Raw genomic sequence first — 21,222 nt, 5'->3', positions numbered from 1 at the left:
GTGCTAAAAGGCCTGCTGAGTTTCTCCAGCACTTTCAGTGTTTATAACCTATAATGTTAACTCTCTTTCTCTCTCTCTGCACAGATGCTGCCCGACCTGGTAAGTTCTTCCAGCACTTTCTGCTTTTGCTTTAGATCTCCAGCAGCCCTCAGTTTTTGTGTCATCAAGACTGCGATTCAGATCATCGCAGTCCCAGTCCATGTCAGCATAGATTGTCTGTCTATTTATTTTCATAAATAATCTGTTTTTAACAGCACAGGATGGGAAAATGGTGTTTGTAATACTTTCAGCAGAGGAGGGTTAGTGAAACAGACCAGTGATGGTGCAAAGGGCAAAGGGGTTATTAATTCTGCAGAAAGGTAAATAGTGATATAAAACGGAGATGTAGTGAGGTGACGGGAATGGAGAGTAACTGTGCTTGGTGAGCTGTGGAATTTGCTTCACTTTCTCCAGTGATTTCTGTTTCAGTCACAGATGTTGCTGGTTTAAAGGCTGACAGCCCTGACAATATATCATCGTCATGATGCTTGCAGGGGTCTATTCAGCCTGGGTGCTGACTGCTGAACTCTGATAAAGCTCAGCTTGCAAAGACGTTGTAGGGCTGATGTGGGGTTTCCTTTTCAGAGGCCGAGGGGTGTCTGCTCAAAGTGGTGCCACCACTCGTGCTGTTTACAGTCGCCCCCAGAGGGTGGAGATTGAATGGAACATTGAGTGGAAACTGCATCAAAACAGCAACACAGCTGTTCCCTCTGCCACTACATTTCCCTTTTCTCGTTCAGAACCAAAGAAGAAACACACTCAACTTTCTGACAGTGTGCCAGTGGGAAAATCAACACATTGCAGGCGGCCAGTTCTGTGAGGATGGAAGGCTGGTGCACAGCGGCAGCAAGCGATCTGGAAAGCTCACAGGATGTTCTGGCTCATAGTGAGGGGAACTGAATGTAAGGGTCGCGAGGTTATGCTTCAGTTCTAGAGGAGATTGGTGTTTCCACATCTGCAGTACTGTACGGTGTTGCTCAACTATCCTCATAGAAGGATGTTAATGCGTTGGAAACAGTTTAGAGAAGGTTTGTCACACTTAGACCAGTTATTTCTGTGTTTATAACCTGTAACATTAACTCTGTCTTACTCCTCTGTCTGTCTCCATGGATGCTGCCAGATCTGCTGAGTTTCTCCAGAACTTTCTGTTTTTGTTAGATCTCCAGCATTCCCCATAGTTTTTGTGTTTATGAATACTGTGATTCAGATCATTGTATTCCTGGTCCTGTCCCAGCACTCATCGTCTGAACATTTTTTTTTGTTTGAAAAACCCTTTGATGTCAAAACCAGACGGTCAGTGGCGCGGTGTGGATGTGCTGAACACTGGAAATATCAGTTCAACGCTTTTAGACGGTGTGTCCAAAAGTTGTCTACATGCAAACTGGCGATGCTGCTGTATTCATTTCTGATTCAGGAGTGTCAGCCTGAGGATTGGGCGGGGGGTGGGGGAACAAAAACAAGAAACAGATGTGATGGGAGAGGCGGGAACAGAGTTAATGTCACAGTTTCTAAAGGCAGAACGCGCTGGAGAAACTCGGGCAGAAGAGAGAGAAAGAGAAACAAAGTTAACTTTTGAGTGCAGCGAACTCTCCGAACCGAGAGGGGTGGGAAAAGTCGGGGTTTTAATAGTTTGGACAGAGGAGGGGTGAGTGGAACAGATCAGTGATGGTGCAGGACAAAGGTGTTAACTGTGGCAAAAGGGGACTCGACATAACGGGGGCATGTTAAGGCCGGGGCGATGCAGAGTAATTGTGTCTTGGTGGGCTGCGAAATTTGCTTTGCTTTCACTTTCTGCAGTGATGCCGACTTCAGCCACAAATGTTGCAGGTTGAACAGCAGAAAGAGACGTGACGATATATCATTGTCACGCCAGCTACAGAAATCTGTACAACCTCTGCACTGGCCGCTGAACTCTGCTGAAGCGCAGCTTGCAAACACCTTGCAGGGCTGATATGGGCTTCCTCCTCGCGGGTGGCGGGCCGGGGGGTGGGGGGAGGTGTTGAGAGTGTCTGGGTGCCATGTCTTGGGGAGGTTTCCTGTCTCTCAGTCTCGAAGCTGGCGGTCAGACAGATGCTGGCTGCATTTTCTCTCCAATCTCAGAAGCAGCGAGGACTCCGGGCATGGGGACTGGCCGAGGGACGCATTCACGCTGTGCTTAGATCTGCTTCGAATACGAAATTCCCAGCGAACAGGGAACAGACTGATTCCGGACAGCGACATGAACTGGAGTCACAGAGTCATGTATCACGGAACGAGGTCCTTCGGCCCAACTTGTCCATCGCGACCAGGTTTCCTAACGGCCCACGTCTGTTTCTCTCCCCACAGATGCTGCTCGACCTGCTGCGTTTCTCCAGTGATTTTTGTATTTCCTTTCCAAGGGGAGCGCTGCTCTCCCAGAGTCAGCGCCAGTTTTGTGGTTCAAATTGGTACAAATTGGTCACGTTTCTCAGTCCAGATTCTGCTTGTTCTCTGACAGATTAGGGTTGAGGAAAACTTGCATCCACACTGGGGATGGGAATTAGGATTTGTGGTTGCTATCTGTGGGGGTAGAATCGTCCCATGCTTTATTATGGTGGAGCATCGAACAGTACAACACAGGAACAGGCCTTTCGGCCCACATTGTCCGTGCCGACCCATGATGCCATTCTAGACTATCAGTGTGAGGTGATTCATTTTGGACCAATGGCAGATAGATGAGGGTGTTTTCTAGGTGGAATGAAGTGAAATACAATGAATGTTCAAAGAGCCTGTTGGAGTGGACTGGGTGCGTAGATCGTTACAATGTCACAAACAGGTTCAGAAAATAACCAAGAGCTGATGGAATGAGACAAAGATAAAGGCAAAGAACAGGAACCCACCAAGACTGCACCAACACATGATGCCTTTCTAACCTGAAACCCCTTTGCCTCCAGGCTGTCCCTATCCCTGTATTCCCAGCCTGGTCATGTATCTGTCAAGGTGCCTGTTAAATGAAGCTGTTGTATCTGCCTCCACCATCACCTCTGGCAGGGCATTGCAGACACTTACCACCCTCTGTGTAAAAAAGAAAACTGCCTCTCACATCTCCTTTAAACTCTCCCCCTTTTACCTGAAACCTGCGTCTGTTGGAAATGGACATTAATTCCCTGGGAAGAAAAATCTCCGACTATCCATTCTATCTGTGGTTGCTCCTCATCCTTCAACTTCCAAGTGAAAACAGATTGAGTTTGTCCAATCTCTCCTCTTGGTTAATGTCGTGGTGAAGTGTTTCTATACCTGCTTCAAATCTTTCACATCCCCCTGGCAGTGTGGCTACCAGAGCTGTCCACGATATTCCAAATGGGGACTGACTCATGTTCAATACAGCTTGTCTTTATATCGAGAGGACAGGAGTACAAGGACTCAGGAAATAACGCTGCAGTTGTACAAAACCCTGTTTAGACCCCACTTGGAGCAGTTCTGAGAACCACACGTTAGGAAGGATAGATTGGCCTTGGAGAGAGTACAATGTTCATTTACAAGCACGAGACCTGGGCTTTAGGGGCTAAGTTATGAGTAGATTTTACACAAATGAGGCCGGTTTTCTCCAGAATTTAGAAGGTCAAAGGTGACCTGATCAAACATGTTAACAGGAAAAGACAAGGTGGGTAAAGATAAACTATTTCCACTGTTCAGGGATTCTAGAAATGGGGAGGACATTGTCTGAGAATTAGAACCAGACTGTTCAGGAGAGACATTGGGAAGTACTTCTGCACACGAAGGGTGGGAGAGGTTTGGAAATCCCTCCGACGAATGGCATTGGATGCTGGGTCAGTTGTTAGTTTTCAGTCTGAGTGGGATCAATATTTGTTCAGCAACAATATGCAGGGGAAAGGGCCAAAGGCCTGGAAATGGAGCTTGGCCGCAGATCAGCCATTGCATGGTGGAACAAGCTGGAAGGGCTGAATGGTCTGTTCCTGTACCTTTGAATGGAACAATTTAGTTGGAAGTGCTCAAAAAGTATGGAGAGAGCAGCCTCCTTTTGCCGTTTCTAAACTTATTGTCCCAAGTCTCAAGAACTCCCAAGTCTCCTTACACTTCAGACTTCTGAATTTTCTCCCCATTTAGAAAATAGTCCATGCTTTCATTCTTCTTACCAAAGTGCATTATCTTCCACTTGTCCATGTTGTACTCCATCTGTTAGTTCTTTGCCCACTTTCCTAACCTGTCCAAATCGTTCTGCAGCTTTGCCATCTCCTCATCACTACCTGTCCCTCCACCTATCTTTGTATCATCTGCAAACTTAGCCAGAATGCCCACAGTAGCTTTATCTGGACAATTAATGTACAAAATGAAAATTTGTGGCTCCCACATTGACCTTTGCGGAACACCAGCTGCCATCCTGAAGAAGACCCCATTAACCCCACTCTCTGCTTTCTGCCAGACGGCCAATCATCTATTCATGCCAGCACCATGCCTCTAACACCATGGACCCTTATCTTACTTAGCAGCCTCCTGTGTGGCACATCACCAAAGTCCTTCTTGAAGTCTAGGTAGATAACATCCATTGGTTCTCCTTGGTCTACCCTGTTCATTACTTGCTCAAAGAATTACAGCAGATTTTGTCAGGCATGAACTCCCATGCCTGAAACCATGCTGACTTTGCCCTATTTTACCATACAATTCCAAATATTCAGAAATCTCATCCTTTACAATGGGCTCCAAAGTCTTCCCAAATGCACTTTCTTATTTAAAAACCTAGAAATGTGGAGTCCTTTGCTTGGTTATGAAGAATGGCATGGTGACTGGGAACCGAAAGAGAGAGAAAATAGGAGGGGAAGATGCGGGGATAAATAAAAGACGAAGGGTACAAAGCACAAGTTGAAGGGGGATTGAAACAAGGGCGAGAAACCAATGGTGCCACCATGCACTTCATGTCAATTCCTATTTCTGCCTCCACTTCAATGAGATTTAACAGTTACCGGTGCCCATTGAGTTACCGAAAGGGCATATGCTGTTTCTCTGCTGCTTCCGCACTCATTGCTTTGACATTGTCTTTACTTTGCCATTTCCAGGACACTGTCACAAATAATGACATTTGCATTTCAATTCCCTTCTGTTTTCCAGTGAATCTCGCTCTCTGTGGGAACACCCAAGGTAGGAGGGAACTGCTGATTTCTTGAATAATTGTTTGGAAATTTGAAGTCTTGCTGTACAATCTTTTAAGCGACCTTTTCCAAAACATGCTTCAAATGGGACTTGATCCCAGTCCTTCAGGTCCGGAGTTAGAGATACTCTCTCAAAGATTGGGCACCAGAATCATTTTCAACTCTTTTCCTGTGTGGATACACCACCAGTTTCAATGAGGATCAGTGACCAGTTTCATTGACTTGGTCACATTGGACAGAGACCATTCAGTAAATCTGCACAATGTTTAACTCCGCCACAATACTTCAAATGGGTGTGAGACTTCAAACAGGTTGTTTTGGAAGAAGAAATCAAATTTGTGATTATTTTGGAAAGTAGAACAAAAGAACGAAGTATTATTTAATTGGAGAGAAACTGCAGAAAGCTCCAATGCAAAAGGACTGGTAGCAGGGGGAAAGGACTTGTGCATGAAACTGAGAAAGCTCGCACATGGGGCAGCACATAATCAAGAAGGGCTTATGGAATATTGACCATTATTTCAAGGGGGCTGGGGTATAAGAGTAGGGATGTCTTCTTGCAACTGTACAGGTGCTGATGAAATCATAACTGGTGCACTGTGATCAGTTTTGCTCCCGTTAAGCAAACATTTCATTTCATTGGAGGCAATTCAGAGAGGGTTCATTTGGGCTGGACCTTGGTCTGGAAAGATTGTCTCAGGAGAAAAGACTAAAAATGTTGGGACTATACTCACTGGAATTCAGAAGAATGAGAGGTGGTGTCATTGAAACATATAGAGATTTGGCAGTGTCAATGCCAAGAGGATGTTGCCCCATCATGGGAGAGTATAGGAGCAGAGGATACAGTCTCAAAATAATGAGGCACCAATTGGAGACTAAGATAATCTCAGAGATATACAGCACAGAAACAGGCCCTTCCAGCGACATTGACCAAATGTGGACTTGCCTAATAACAGCTCCTTCCAACTATCACTCTCTGATACTGTTGCCTAATAATGGCATAATTTGCACTCCCCCAATTTATTAACTTCCTTCAATGTCCTGGTTTATCCTTGTTCATAGCTATCTTAAAACATAAGCACCTGTGATCACTGTTTCCAAAAGGCACTCCAACTGAATGGCCTCTCACCTGGCCAGGCTCATTAGCCAATACAAGATCCAATATGGACCCTCTTCTAGTGCGGTTTTAGACATTAAGACATTGGAGCAGGAGTTAGGCCGTTCAGCCCATTGAAACTGCTCCACTATTCAATCACGGCTGATAAGTTTCTCAACTCCTTTCTCCTGCCTTCTGTACATAACCTTTGATCCCCTTGACAATCAAGAATCTATCTCTCTCTGGCCTGGCCTCCACAGCCTTCTGTAACAATGAATTCCATAGATTCATCACTCTCTGGCTGAAGAAATTTCTCCTCATTCTTTACTCCAAGGTTGTGCCCTCAGGTCCTCGTCTGGTCCTGCCAATGGAAACATATTTCCAATGTTCACTCTAGCCAGGCCTTTCAGTATTTTGTAAGTTTCAGTTTGATACCCAGTTATCCTTCAAAACACCACTGATAAATATTTAGAGTCCACAAACATTCCTCATATGTTAAGCCTTTCATTCCTGGATCATTCTCGTGAACCTCCTCTGGACCCATTCCAGGGCCAGTGTATCTTTCCTGACATATGGGGCCCAAAATTTCTCACAGTAATCCCAATGTGGATTGAGAAGAGCCTTATATAGCTTCAAAATTACATCTTCGCTTTTATGTTCCAGTCCTCACAAAATAAATGCCAACATTTCATTTGCCTTCCTAACCACCAACTCAACCTGCAAGTTTACCTTAGGAAAATCTGGACTAGGATTCCCAAGTCCCTCTGCACTTCAGATTTCTGAATTTTCTCCCCGTCTGGAAAAATAGTCTATACTTTTATTCTTCCTACCAAAGTGAATGATCCCATACTTGCCCAGATTGTATTTCATCTACAGATCCTTTGCCCACTGTCCTGACCTGTCTAAATCCTTTTGCAGCCTCCCCACCTCCTCAGTACTACCTGTGGCCCCACCTATCTTTGTATCATCGCTAAACTTAGACAGAATGCCCTTAGTTCCTTCATTTAGGTCATTGTTTCATAAAGTGAAGACCTTGTGACTGACCCTTGTAGATCTAGACTTGTCACTGGCTACCATCCAAGTAGGACCCTTTTATCACCGCTCTCTCTCCTTCCTGCCAGGCAGCCAATCTTCTATTCATGCTGGTACCTTGCCTCCAACACCATAGTCCCTTATCTTCCTCAGCAACCTTTTGTGCAGCACCTTGCCAAAGGCCTTCTGCCAGTCCAGGTCGGTAACATCTATTGCTTCTCCTTGGTCTAACCTGTCTGTTACTGCATCAAAAAATTCTAACAGATTTGCCAGGTAACCATGCTGGCTGTGTCCTATTTTACCATGCACTTCCAAGTTTTCAGAAATGTAATTCTTCACAATACGCTCAAAATCTTAACAATGGCCGAGGTCAGGCCAATCAGCCTGTAATTTCCCACCTTTTGCCTTACTCCCTTCTTAAACTGAGGTTACACTCGTGATTTTCCAGTCCTCTGGCTCCGTCCCTGTCTCCAGTGATTCCTGAAAGACCACAACTAACACCTCCACTATCTCTTCAGCTTTCTCACTCAGAACTGTGGGGTGTAGTCCATCTGGTCCAGGTGATTTATCCACCTTCAGTCCATTCAGTTTTTCTTGCACCTTCTCCTTGGTGAGGGCCACCATACTCATCTCTGCCGTCCCACTGACTCTCTTGAATTTTTGGATGTTGATTGTGACTTGCACCTTGAAGACTGATGCAAAGTGTTTATTCAGTTCTTCAGCCATTTCTTTGTTCCCCATGACTACTGATTCACCATCATTTTCCAGCAGACCAAAGCCCATTTTTGCCTCTCTTTAGCCATTTATATGTTGAAAGAAACTCTTGCAATCTTCCTTTATATTGCTGGTTCCCTTGCCTATTTCTTGTATTGGATGTGACTAAGTACAAAACAATAAGGGAAACAATGTTTCATTAGTTAGCAATTACAGACCTTCATAGAAGAAGTAGAGAAATAAAGAAATAAGGTAATAGTTAACATTGAAGTATTTCTTAATATAAACTAGAAAAATAAAGGAATCAAGTGAAAACTTCAGCAGTTTTTAATGAGTGCTTGCTGGGCCCCAGTCCCCTCTGTGCAGCTCGCTCTCTGAGGGAACTCAGCTGCCCAGCCTCATGGCTACCGCTGCAAATGCCCAGGAACCCTCCTCCCCGCTTGTTCTTCCTACATCGGGCTGTGATACCATCGCAGCCGCTGTGCTGCCTCTGATCTCCTGCTGCCCGTGGAACATGCCCAGGCAGAAGCTGCTGGCAGTTCTGGTCACTGGGTAGGCAGGTCTCGGCCCGAAACACCAGCTTTCTTGCTCCTAAGATGCTGCTTGGCCTGCTGTGTTCATCCAGCTCCACACCGTATTATGTGGCATTGGGGCCTGCTTTCTCCACCAGCTATCTCGGACGTTGGGTTTGAGAGATTGCTATGGGCTGCTGAATGCCTCCCACCCCGGGCTGGGAAGCCACCACACCGAGCTGAGAGAAAGCCTCGCTGTGTCCACGCTGAGACCAGGAGAAGAAAACAGAAAAAAAAACACAAAGACAGAAAAGAGGAAAATGAAAAAAGAGAATGAAATGGTCAGAGCGGATGGGCCCTGGCTGAAATGCTCGGCTCGGTCGCCATCTTGAAGTGGGTTCGTAAAAGAAGGAGAGACTTTAAAATTGTAATGTGTGCTGACCAAGGAGGAATTGTTCTTGGTCCAAAAATGGAAAGTATTTCACTTACACATGAAACTGGTGGGTATTATCACTGTGTGCTATATAGTGCATGGTCAAAAGCGAAATTGTTGAAGATGTCATCACTGCTAAGTGAACTTCGAATTTCATTTACATAGAAAGGCCCATGGAAGTGGAGTGTACAGTATTCAAGAAACAAACAACAGAACAGTGTAGGAACAGGCCCTTAAGCCCAAAAGGCTGTGCTAACACATGATGCCTTACTGAGCTGAACCCTTTCCCTCGAAGCTGTCCATATCCCTCTATTCCATGACTGGCCATGTACCTGTAAAGATGCCTCTTAAATGCTGCTGTTGTATCCACCTCCACCACCTCCTCTGGCAGTGCATTGAAGGCACTTACCGACCTTTGTGTAAAAAGAACTTGCCTCTCACACCTCCTTTAAACTTTTCCCCCATTACCTAGAACGTACATCGCTTGTAGAATCGACAGGCTGAATTACCCCATTCTGATCCTACATCTTCTGGACCTTCAGTACAGGTTTGTTCCCCTGACCTGAGGAGGAGCCATAAGACTATAAGTAACAGGAACAGTATTATGCCATTTGGCCATCGATTCCTCTCCACCTTTCAACATGATCATGACCTCATGACCTCATTCTGATCCTACATCTTATAATCTTCAGGTCTTATGTCACTGAAAGGTGGAGGGGACTCAATGGTCAAATGCCATCCTTGCGCTCCTGTTTCTTGTGGTCATAGAATGATAAAATCCCGACATTGCGGAAGCAGGCCTTTCAGTCCATCAAGTCCACACTGACCCTCTGAAGTGCAACTACCCAGACCCAGGGCCATCCCATCTCTAACCCTGTATTTCCCATGGCTAATCCACCTGAGCCGGTACACCCTTGGACGCATTATGAGCAATTTGCCAGGGCCAATCTATCTAACCTGCACATCTTTGGACTGTGGGAGGAGACTGGAGCACCTCAAGGAAACTCTCACACAAAGGGAGAGCGTGCAATCTCCACGCAGTCACCCAACGGTGGAATCGATCCTGTGTTGCTAGGGCTATGCAGCATCAGTGCGAGCCACTGAGCCTCCCTGATGCCCTGTTTTATGGATCATCCTCAGGTCAGGAGAGCAAATCGATCTTCAACACTCCATCTAAGTTGCAAAAAGATTGACAGTAGTTGTCTGAGATAACAAAGTGTGGAGCTGGATGAACACAGAAGGCCAAGCAGCATCTGAGGAGCACAAAACATGACATTTCAGGCCTCGACCCTTCATCAGCTTTTGTGCTGCTCAGGTGCTGCTTGGCCTGCTGTGTTCATTCAGCTCCACACTTTGTTATCTCGGATTCTCCAGCATCTGCAGTTCCCATTATCTCTGACAGTAGTTGTCTGGGCTGGATTGTATAAAATATTGGGAATAGTTTGGCAGGACTGATGCTTGAAAATCCATTTTGGAAACAATGTGATAACGAATGTTGTAGGAGCAGTTCCCAGTGTAATGATGTGACTTTGCTTTTGATCTTAGCTGGACGAGTGGCTTTCTATGTTGTCCCAGTTTCACCTTTGGAAGGAGAGACACTGGAACTGAATTGTCAGCGCCAATACTATTATTGGAGGACAAAGCAGGACTTTACCTTTTATAGAAATGGAAAGAAGATCCATTCAATGAAGTCTACAACAGATGAATTTTCATATCGCATTAAAGTAAAAAGCACCGATGACAGTGGATTGTACAGTTGCAAAATTGATGGGTCAGAATCACAACATGTTCACGTTCAAGTTCAAGGTACGTACCTGATATTCCATTCTGTGGTAGGCAATGTGCGTATTTCTCTTGATTTTTAATTTAAACACTGGAGGTATTCTAAGTCACAAAGTACAGCAGAATCTCTTTATTCCATCCTGTGTGTACTGCTAAAGTGACACGAGTTCTTTTGTCCCCAGCGCGAGGCCTCCACAACCTTGAACGTTCTGACACTTGAAGTGCTCATCCAAGTATTGTTTAAGTATTTGGGAGTTTCCTACCTCAACAACCCTCCCAGGCAGTGCATTCCACATTCCCACCATCCTCTGGGTATTACAAGCCTCAAGTTTCCCTCTAAATCTAGTGCCTTTCAATTTAAAAGGATGTCCTGCCTTGTTATTGGCCGTTTGAATAAGGGGAAAACCTGCTTCTTACTCCCTCTGTTTATGCCCCTCATCATCTTACACACCCCAATCAGGTCCCCCCTCAGCCTTCTCTTCTTTAAAGAAAACAGCCCGAGTTTACCCAGTCTCTCTTCATCGCTGAAATGCTCCAGCCCAGGCAACGTACTGGGGAATCTCCTCTGCAACTCTTCCAGTGCAATCACATCCTTTCTGCGGTGATCCGGACTGCCACACAGTGCTCCAGCTGTGGCCTCACCAAAGTCCTATTCAGCTCCAACATCACCTCCCCACTTTTATAATCTATGCCTTCACTGACAAAGGCTAATGTCCCATATGCCTTCTTAATGGCCCTGTTAACCCAAACTGCCTTTAATGGTTTGTGAGCAATGGCAAAGGTAGTAAAGTCACTGTGGTCCCACTGTCCCATTAGTGAGGGAGGGGAGTAGGAGGTGGTTTAACCTGAGGGTCACCACACCTCAGGCAAGGGGAGATTCTGAGAAAGAGGTTCCATTGTGGTCACTCCAGCCAGTGTGGGATTTGAACCACACACTGTTGGAACAATTGTGGATCACAGACCAGCTAACCAGCCAACTGAGCTACCCAACACACAGCAATGGAATCTTCTCTCATCCTTCTAAACTCTGACCAACCTGCTCAGTCTCCCCTCATTAGACAAGCCTTTGTCTCTGTGTAGCTGAGAAAGTTGCAATCTGTCGATGTGACCCATGTCAATCATTGTGATCCATCATCACTAAATAGGGTCATACAATCACACAGCACAGAAACGTGCCCTTTATCCTAACTCACCCACGCTGACCAGGTTTCCCAAAGTGAACTTGTCTCATTTGCCTGTGTTTGGCCCATATCCCTCGAAACATTTCCAATCGTGTATCCATCCAAATGTCTTTAAATGTTGTAATTGTCCTCACCTCCACCACTTCCTCTGGCAGTTCCTTCCATGCATGCACCTCCCGCTCTGTGAGAAAGTTACCCCTCAGGTCCCTTTTAAATCTTTCCCCTGTTACCTTAAACCTCCAGGTTTGGATTGCCCTCACGTGGGAATTTGATTATTTACCTTATCTATGCCCCTCATGATTTTATACACCTCAAAGGTGACCCATCTGCTTCCAATGCTTCAGCTGATGCACCCTCTCCCAATAGCTCAATTCCCTTTTGTTTTTTGGAATCCTGGGATGGGAGCAAGGCAAATGTTTATCCTCCTCATGTCTTTAAATAACTTTGTCCTATGGTCTTTCTCTACCTCTGTGTCAATATGAGGTATTTGAACTGGAAAGGCTTGGAGGGCAACAGACCAAATGGTTGTGAATGGAAGATTAGCTTAGGAAACTGGGTCAGCATGGACGAGTTGGGCAGAAGGGCCTGATTCTATGTTTTTTTTATGGCTTTGAGACAGAATTTCATATTTGGAAAGCAAAAGAAGGATAATGTTTTGCACTGTCCCCTGACATTTGTCACTAAATGCCCACCTTCTTTGCCCCTCATCACTGCTGTGCCTTTCGGTCTGTGACTATAACAGTTGATAGATGAGCCCCGACTGTGTGTTACATTCCAGAACGCTTTGCCAAGCCCGTACTGAGGGTGGAGCCGGCGGCTGAAGTATTTGAGGGGCTCCGGGTCACGCTGACGTGCATTGCTCGGAGAGCACGGCGCTCCATCTGGCTTCACTACACATTTTACAGAGATGGCAGCGCCCTGGAGACAGCGCCGGATGCTGGCGGTGTGTACACAATCAACGCAGCAGCTGCAAACGTTTCTGGGAATTACGCCTGTGAAGCGATCGAGACAAATTCTGATCTGTGGAAGAGGAGCGACAATGTTCACATTTCCGTTAAAGGTAAGTATCTGTCATTATTGCAGAGTCTCCAGCACAAATTAAAGGCCTTTCAGCCCATTGAGTCAGAAACAGCCACCTCACTATTCTCTAATCCCCATTTCCCCAGCACTTGGCCCCAGAGCATTGGCATCGTGAGGGAGCATTTAAACACTTCTTCAATGTGATGAGGGTTTCTGTCTCTCCCACCCTTACTGGCAGTGAGTTCCACATTCGGTGAGTGAAAGTGTTTTTCCTCACAACGCCTCTAAACTTCCTGCCCCCTATCTTTAATGTCTATGCCCACTGCCTGGGCCATTGGTCCCTCTACCAAAGGGAAAACAAGTTTCTTCCTGTATTCTCGACCTATGCTCTTCATCATTTTATACCTCTCAATAATGTCTCCCTGTCTCAATCTCCACGGATGTAAGGAGAACAATCCTAGTCTGTTCAATCTCTCTCCATCACTGAAACTCTCCATCCCCCTCCTGATAAATCTCCCTCTGCACCCTCTCCCAGTGCTAACACATCCCTCCAACAATGTGGAGAATGGGTGAACCAGACACAACGCTCTCACTGTGGTTGCACGTTTTCATTCCAAACGTGTTGTGGTCATCACCAAATCTGAGCTTCACCTGACATGATGCTAACCGCCTTCATTGACCTTGAAGGAGGTTAGGAGTCTCCCGTGCTGACTCTGTCTCAGGATTTTCTTGCTCTCATTCTAATCACTGAGCTTTCCCAAGCTCAGACACTCTACAGCTCAAACAGAAACATGTCCTTTTGCTTTCCAGAGGCATTCGCTGTCCCTAAGCTGACCGTGTATCCTGAGGGACAGCTAGTTGATGGTCAATGGTTTAAGCTGATGTGCTTGGTTGAAGAGAATCTCTCCGAAGCTTCCTTGCGGTACAGCTTTTACAGAAATGGGATCCCTATCCAGTCTCCGTCCGACCACAGCAATTCCATCTCTGAGCCAGCTCGTCCGGCCGACTCGGGTACTTACCATTGCGAAGTTACGGGCAGTAAGGTGCGGAAACGCAGTAATCAGCTCCATTTGTCCATCAGGCGTGAGTACCGTTTATTATTGTTCCTTTCTTTAAACTGTGAAGGATTCAAAGTAGAGACAGATTATCATCATTCCCCACATCCACAGCCATATATTAGAGCTGCAGAGACAAACAGCACAGGGTAATGAGTCAGAGATAATGGGAACTGCAGATGCTGGAGATTCCAAGATAATAAAATGTGAGGCTGGATGAACACAGCAGGCCAAGCAGCATCTCAGGAGCACAAAAGCTGACGTTTCGGGCCTAGACCCTTCATCAGAGAGGGGGATGGGGGGAGGGAACTGGAATAAATAGGGAGAGAGGGGGAGGCGGACCGAAGATGGAGAGCAAAGAAGATAGGTGGAGAGGGTGTAGGTGGGGAGGTAGGGAGGGGATAGGTCAGTCCAGGGAAGACGGACAGGTCAAGGAGGTGGGATGAGGTTAGTAGGTAGCTGGGGGTGCGGCTGGGGGTGGGAGGAAGGGATGGGTGAGAGGAAGAACCGGTTAGGGAGGCAGAGACAGGTTGGACTGGTTTTGGGATGCAGTGGGTGGGGGGGAAGAGCTGGGCTGGTTGTGTGGTGCAGTGGGGGGAGGGGATGAACTGGGCTGGTTTAGGGATGCAGTGGGGGAAGGGGAGATTTTGAAACTGGTGAAGTCCACATTGATACCATATGGCTGCAGGGTTCCCAGGCGGAATATGAGTTGCTGTTCCTGCAACCTTCGGGTGGCATCATTGTGGCAGTGCAGGAGGCCCATGATGGACATGTCATCAAGAGAATGGGAGGGGGAGTGGAAATGGTTTGCGACTGGGAGGTGCAGTTGTTTGTTGCGAACTGAGCGGAGGTGTTCTGCAAAGCGGTCCCCAAGCCTCCGCTTGGTTTCCCCAATGTAGAGAAAGCCGCACCGGGTACAGTGGATGCAGTATACCACATTGGCAGATGTGCAGGTGAACCTCTGCTTAATGTGGAATGTCATCTTGGGGCCTGGGATGGGGGTGAGGGAGGAGGTGTGGGGACAAGTGTAGCATTTCCTGCGGTTGCAGGGGAAGGTGCCGGGTGTGGTGGGGTTGGAGGGCAGTGTGGAGCGAACAAGGGAGTCACGGAGAGAGTGGTCTCTCCGGAAAGCAGACAGGGGTGGGGATGGAAAAATGTCTTGGGTGGTGGGGTCGGATTGTAAATGGCGGAAGTGTCGGAGGATAATGCGTTGTATCCGGAGGTTGGTAGGGTGGTGTGTGAGAACGAGGGGGATCCTCTTGGGGCGGTTGTGGCGGGGGCGGGGTGTGAGGGATGTGTCGCGGGAAATGCGGGAGACGCGGTCAAGGGCGTTCTCAATCACCGTGGGGGGGAAGTTGCGGTCCTTAAAGAACTTGGACATCTGGGATGTGCGGGAGTGGAATGTCTTATCGTGGGAGCAGATGCGGCGGAGGCGGAGGAATTGGGAATAGGGGATGGAGTTTTTGCAGGAGGGTGGGTGGGAGGAGGTGTATTCTAGGTAGCTGTGGGAGTCGGTGGGCTTGAAATGGACATCAGTTACAAGCTGGTTGCCTGAGATGGAGACTGAGAGGTCCAGGAAGGTGAGGGATGTGCTGGAGATGGCCCAGGTGAACTGAAGGTTGGGGTGGAAGGTGTTGGTGAAGTGGATGAACTGTTCGAGCTCCTCTGGGGAGCAAGAGGCGGCGCCGATACAGTCATCAATGTACCGGAGGAAGAGGTGGGGTTTGGGGCCTGTGTAGGTGCGGAAGATGGACTGTTCCACGTAACCTACAAAGAGGCAGGCATAGCTGGGGCCCATGCGGGTGCCCATGGCCACCCCCTTAGTCTGTAGGAAGTGGGAGGAGTCAAAAGAGAAGTTGTTGAGTGTGAGGACGAGTTCCGCTAGGCGGATGAGAGTGTCGGTGGAGGGGGCCTGGTCGGGCCTGCGGGACAGGAAGAAGCGGAGGGCCTTGAGGCCATCTCCATGCGGAATGCAGGTGTACAGGGACTGGACGTCCATGGTGAATATGAGGTGTTGGGGGCCAGGGAATTGGAAGTCCTGGAGGAGGTGGAGGGCGTGGGTGGTGTCACGGACATAGGTGGGGAGTTCCTGGACCAAAGGGGAGAAAATGGAGTCCAGATAGGTGGAGATGAGTTCGGTGGGGCAGGAGCAGGCTGAGACGATGGGTCGACCAGGGCAGGCAGGTTTGTGGATTTTGGGAAGGAGATAGAAACGGGCTGTGCGGGGTTGGGGAACAATGAGGTTGGAGGCTGTGGGTGGGAGGTCCCCTGAGGTGATGAGGTCATGAATGGTGTTGGAGATGATGGTTTGGTGCTCGGGTGTGGGGTCATGATCGAGGAGGCGGTAGGAGGTGGTGTCGGAGAGTTGGCGTCTGGCCTCGGCGATGTAGAGGTCAGTACGCCATACTACCACTGCGCCACCCTTGTCTGCGGGTTTGATGGTGAGGTTGGGGTTGGAGCGGAGGGAGCGGAGGGCTGCCCGTTCTGCGGGGGAGAGGTTGGAGTGGGTGAGAGGGGTGGAGAGGTTGAGGCGGTTAATGTCTCGACGGCAGTTGGAGATGAAGAGGTCGAGGGAGGGTAGGAGGCCTGGGGGTGGTGTCCAGGAGGAGGACTTGTGTTGGAAGCGGGTGAAGGGGTCAGTGGAAGGAGGGTTGGGTTCCCGGTTGAAGAAGTAGGCATGCAGGCGAAGACGGCGGAAAAACTGCTCTATGTCCGACCGTGACTGGTATTCGTTGATGTGTGGTTGTAGGGGGACAAAGGTGAGCCCCTTGCTCAGGACTGACCGTTCGTCCTCAGTCAGTGGGAGGTCTGGGGGGATGGTGAAGATTCGGCAGGGCTCAGGGTGGCTGTCTCCTCTGGGGTTGCAGGCTGTGGAGGTTGTGGGCGGAGCGATGATGTCGTCGGCCGTGGGTGGGGTTCCGTCGGCCGTGGGCGGGGTTCCGTCGGCGTCGGCCGTGGGCGGGGTTCCGTCGGCGTCGGCCGTGGGCGGGGTCACCCGTTAATGAGTCACCCATTTAGGATTGATATGTGGAGAAATGTTTTCACCTCGAGAGTGGGAAGCCTGTGGGATTCACTTCCCCAGAAAATTATGGAAATTATTATACGGGAGTTGGCCATTTGGCCCTTCCAGCCTGTTCTGTCCGCGCAATGGGATCATGGATGATCACCTGACACAGTTCACTGCCCCCCACTGTCCCCTTGGCCCATGTGAACTCTATCCAACTCCTTCCTGAACAGCAAGCAATGTTCTCAGCCCAAACACATTCTGTGACAAAGAATTCCACAGGATTTCCACTCTCCCAGTGAAGACATTTGCCCCCATCTCAGTCCTACCCTGTCTCCTTTAGACAATGAGCCCACAGCCTGAAACATCCCTCTGTACAATTAGGGATGGGCAATAAATGCTGGATTACCCAGTGACACACATCCAAAGACTGAACATACAAAAATGGATATGAGAATGGATGTGATTGTGATTAAGTTCTTAGATGAGTTTGCAATTAACTCTGCCAAGCAAAGGGACCTAACATTTGTTTATATTTGCAGGAATTCCAGTGTCAAAGCCAGAACTAGTAATTCAATCAGGAAAGGAGCTAATCGAAGGAGATATGGCATCCTTAATCTGTTCAGTCTCCAATGGCTCTCTGCCGATTTATTACCAATTCTACAAGGGCTCAAGTGTGGAGCTGTACTGGGAGCTTTCCAACAGTACTAAGCTTGTTTACAACATTGAAACCATCAGCAGAAAAGACAAAGGGATTTACCATTGCTCGGTGAGAAATGAGGTGACAGGCCCTTTGCACAATGAAGACATAGAGATCACAGTGATAGGTGAGTTCAGAAGGACTCTCTCCCAAAGAGTAACTGATCCATCGGCTCAGGGACCACTGCTGATGAGATCTCTCAAAACTAGTGTATTGTCATTGAAGACGTCACTTTGGATTAAAGTGACACAGCCTTGGATATTAGAGTCATAGAGGTATCCAGTATGGAACAGGCCCTTCAGCCGAACTTGTCCACGCCGAACAGGTTTCCCAAAAAGTCCCATTTGCCTGCATTTGGCAATTTCTTTTGAATGTTGTCATTACCGCTACCATTTCCTCTCGCAGCTCATTCCATATGTGCACCACCCTCTGTGTGAAAATGTTTCCCCTCACATACCTTTCCTATCTCAGCTTATCCAGTGCCCTTTAGATTTAGCCCCCACTACCCTGGGGAGAAGTCCTCGGCTTTATCACCTTACATATTCCCCTCAGGATTTTATAAACCTCTCTGAGGTCACCCCTCAGCCTCCAATGTGTCAGAAATAAAACCCCCAGCCTATCCAGCCTCTCGTTATAATTCAAACTTTCTAGTCTCGGTGATATCCTTCTAAAGGTTTTTGGCACCATTCCCTGCTTCAGAACAACTTTCCGTAGCAGGGTGAACAGAATTGTACACAGTACAATTACCAAGAACATCCTAAGATTCAATGCCTCCCATCGTTCTTCCAAACTCCAGCCAATATAGTTTTCTCCTCGCCCATGATAGCTTCTACACCATCTGATGCTCGATCATTCTTGTTGCTGCCATATCTATTCCAGCTCGTACAGAGCTATATCACCCACACTGCTTCCCTCCCTGTCATTTCCAAAAATCATGCACCCCCTGAATATTTGGTTAGATATTTTGCTGGAGAACCAACACCTGCCCCATCTCTTCTGATCTTCTGTCCAAAATATAAAGGTGTGTTATGTTAATGAGCAAAGTGTTGATTTTGGGCAGAATACCAGGCATTTAGAGTGTGAAGGGAGGTGATTGGTCAAGTGTTGATGATTGTCAGGGTGAGGTTTGGGCTTGGTATTTTTCAGGGTGTATTTTTAAAATCACAATTTGGAAAGAACTTTGTCAGAAGACTGCATTTCTGAGAAGAGACTGACTTACACGACCTATTTCGAAGGCAATTCGAAGTAATTCCCCTCACTTTTGTTTCGGAATCACACAGAGTTCCATGCTGGGTGAGGGTGGCTGGTTTCCTTCTCCCAACAACAGCATTTTGTCTCTGTTCAGCATGATTTCATGAGCCATTCAGTTTCACCATTACTGAGACAGTAGGAACTGCCGATGCTGGAGAATCTGAGATAACACCATTTTATCTCAGTTTCACCATGACTGAGCTTGCTTCTCACTTCCCGATTCTAAAAATGAACTGAACTTAAATTATATACAAGAAACAGTGTGCAATCTTTGGTGAACGATGACAGGCAGGCCTACTCCATTGGGAGTTATGTATTCACATGTGGGACATGGGCAATGCAGTCCCCGTCCCACGTTGCCCCGCTTTGAGAAGGTGGTGGTGAGTTGCCTTGTTGAATCACTGCATCCATGTGCTATCAGTTGACCCACATTGCCCTTAGGGTGAGAATTTGAAATGTGGAGCTGGCTTAAGGAACAGATATTGCATGTCCTTGACAGGTATGTTCCTGTCAGGCAGGGAGGAAGTGATGAGGGAAGGGAACTGTGGTTTACTAAAGAAATTGTATCTCTTGGTAAGTGGAAGAGGGAGGCTTATGTGACAATGAGATGAGATGGTTCAGATGGGGCGATGGAGAGTTACAGATTAGCTAGGAAGGATTTAAAGAGACAGTTAAGAAGAGCAAGGGGGGGACATGAGCAGACATTGCTGGGTAAAATAAAGGAGAACCCTAAAGTTTTGTATAGGTATGTGAGGAATAAGAGGATGACTAGGTTAGGAATAGGGCCAGTCAAAGACAGAAGTGGGAAGTTGTGTATGGATCCTGTGGAGATTGGAGTGGTGCTAAATGATTATTTCTCATCTGTTTTCACTGAGGAACAGGAGAATATTGTAGAACAGATGACTGAGTTACGGGCTACTAGAATTGAAAGGATTAAGGTGAGTAAGGAGGAGGTGTTATCAATTCTAGAAGGTGTGAACATAGATAAATCCCCTGGGCTAGATGGAATTTTTCCAAAGATTGCCTGGGACGCTAGGGAGGAGGTGGTGCAGCTTTTGGCCTTGACCTTTAAGTCCTCATTGTCGACAGGTTTAGTGCCAGAGGACTGGAGGGTTGCAAATGTTGAACCCTTGTTCAAGAAGGGCAGTAGGGATGACCCAGACAATTATAGACCTGTGAGCCTTACGTCTGTTGTAGGAAAAATTTTGGAAAGGTTGAGAAGAGATAGGATTTATAATAATCTAGCAAACAACAATTTGATTGGAGATAGTCAACATGGATTTGTCAAGGGCAGGTCGTATCTCACAAACCTCGTTGAGTTTTTTGAGAAGGTTACCAAGCATATGGATGAAGTTCGGCAGTTGATGTGGTGTACGTGGACTTCAGTAAAGCCTTTGATAAGGTTCCACATGATAGGCTATTGGAGAAAATACAGAGGCACGGGATTGAGGGAGAATTAGCAATTTGGATTAGAAACTGGCTTTCTGTAAGAAGGCAATGAGTGGTGGTTGATGGAAAATATTCAGCCTGGAGTCCGATTACTAGTGGTGTGCTTCAAGGATCTGTTTTGGGACCACTGCTGTTTGTCATTTTTCTAAATGACTTGGATGCAGGCATAGGTGGATGGATTCGTAAGTTCGCAGATAACACTAAAGTCAGTGGAGTGGTGGACAGTTTGGAAGAATGTTGCAAGTTGCAGGGAGACTTGGATAAACTGCAGAATTGGGCCGAAAGGTCGCAAATGGAGTATAATACGGGTAAATGTGAGGTGATTCACTTTGGGAGGAATAATAGGAAGGCAGAATACCATGTCAATGGAAGGATTCTTGGTAGTGTGGATTTGCAGAGGGATCTTGGTGTCCATGTACATAGATCCCTGAAAGTTGCCACACAGGTTGACAGTGCTGTTAAAAAGGCTTAACGTGTTTTAGGTTTTATTGGTAGAGGGACTGAGTTCCAAAGCCGTGATGTCATGCTGCAACTGTACAAAACGCTAGTGTGGTCTCATTTGGAATATTGTGTGCAGTTCTGGTCACCCCATTAAAGGAAGGATGTGGAAGCATTGGAAAAGGTGCAGAGGAGATTTACCAGGATGTTGCCTGGTCTGGAGCGCAGGCCTTATGAAGAAAGGCTGAGGGACTTGGGTCTGTTCTCATTGGAGAGAAGGAGGCTAAGAGGAGATTTACTAGAGACATACAAGATGATCAGAGGATTAGATAGGGTGGACAGTGAGAGTCTTTTTCCGTGCATGATGACTTCAGCTTGTACAAGGGGGCATAG

At 47.2% G+C, this 21,222-nt stretch overlaps 2 protein-coding genes across 4 annotated transcripts in view; both read left to right on the top strand.

Annotated features, from left to right (window-relative positions):
• Positions 1-688: 688 nt before the first annotated feature.
• LOC132207130 (Fc receptor-like A) lies at positions 689-14,140 on the top strand. The gene is made up of 4 exons (XM_059642307.1): positions 689-1,067; positions 10,495-10,755; positions 12,691-12,972; positions 13,743-14,140. Exons 1-4 carry the CDS (start codon positions 1,037-1,039, stop codon positions 14,138-14,140), a joined length of 972 nt encoding a protein of 323 aa, XP_059498290.1. The 5' UTR covers positions 689-1,036.
• Positions 14,141-17,539: 3,399 nt separating this feature from the next.
• LOC132206971 (junctional adhesion molecule C-like) overlaps positions 17,540-21,222 on the top strand; it is a 37,132-nt gene continuing 33,449 nt past the window's right edge. For 2 of the 3 annotated variants that reach the window (XM_059642114.1, XM_059642113.1), the window contains exon 1: positions 17,540-17,818. In XM_059642114.1, the coding sequence (XP_059498097.1) occupies positions 17,596-17,818 (223 nt within the window). In that variant the 5' untranslated portion in view covers positions 17,540-17,595. Of the gene's footprint in view, positions 17,819-19,221; positions 19,323-21,222 lie in introns of those variants that run through there. The other variant, XR_009443261.1, reaches the window with a different exon arrangement.

This window comes from Stegostoma tigrinum, chromosome 44 (genome assembly GCF_030684315.1).
Source record: "Stegostoma tigrinum isolate sSteTig4 chromosome 44, sSteTig4.hap1, whole genome shotgun sequence".
Classification (NCBI taxonomy): Eukaryota; Metazoa; Chordata; class Chondrichthyes; order Orectolobiformes; family Stegostomatidae; genus Stegostoma; species Stegostoma tigrinum.
Note: the sequence above shows the minus strand (reverse complement) of the source record. Positions and strands in the feature narration are given on the sequence as shown.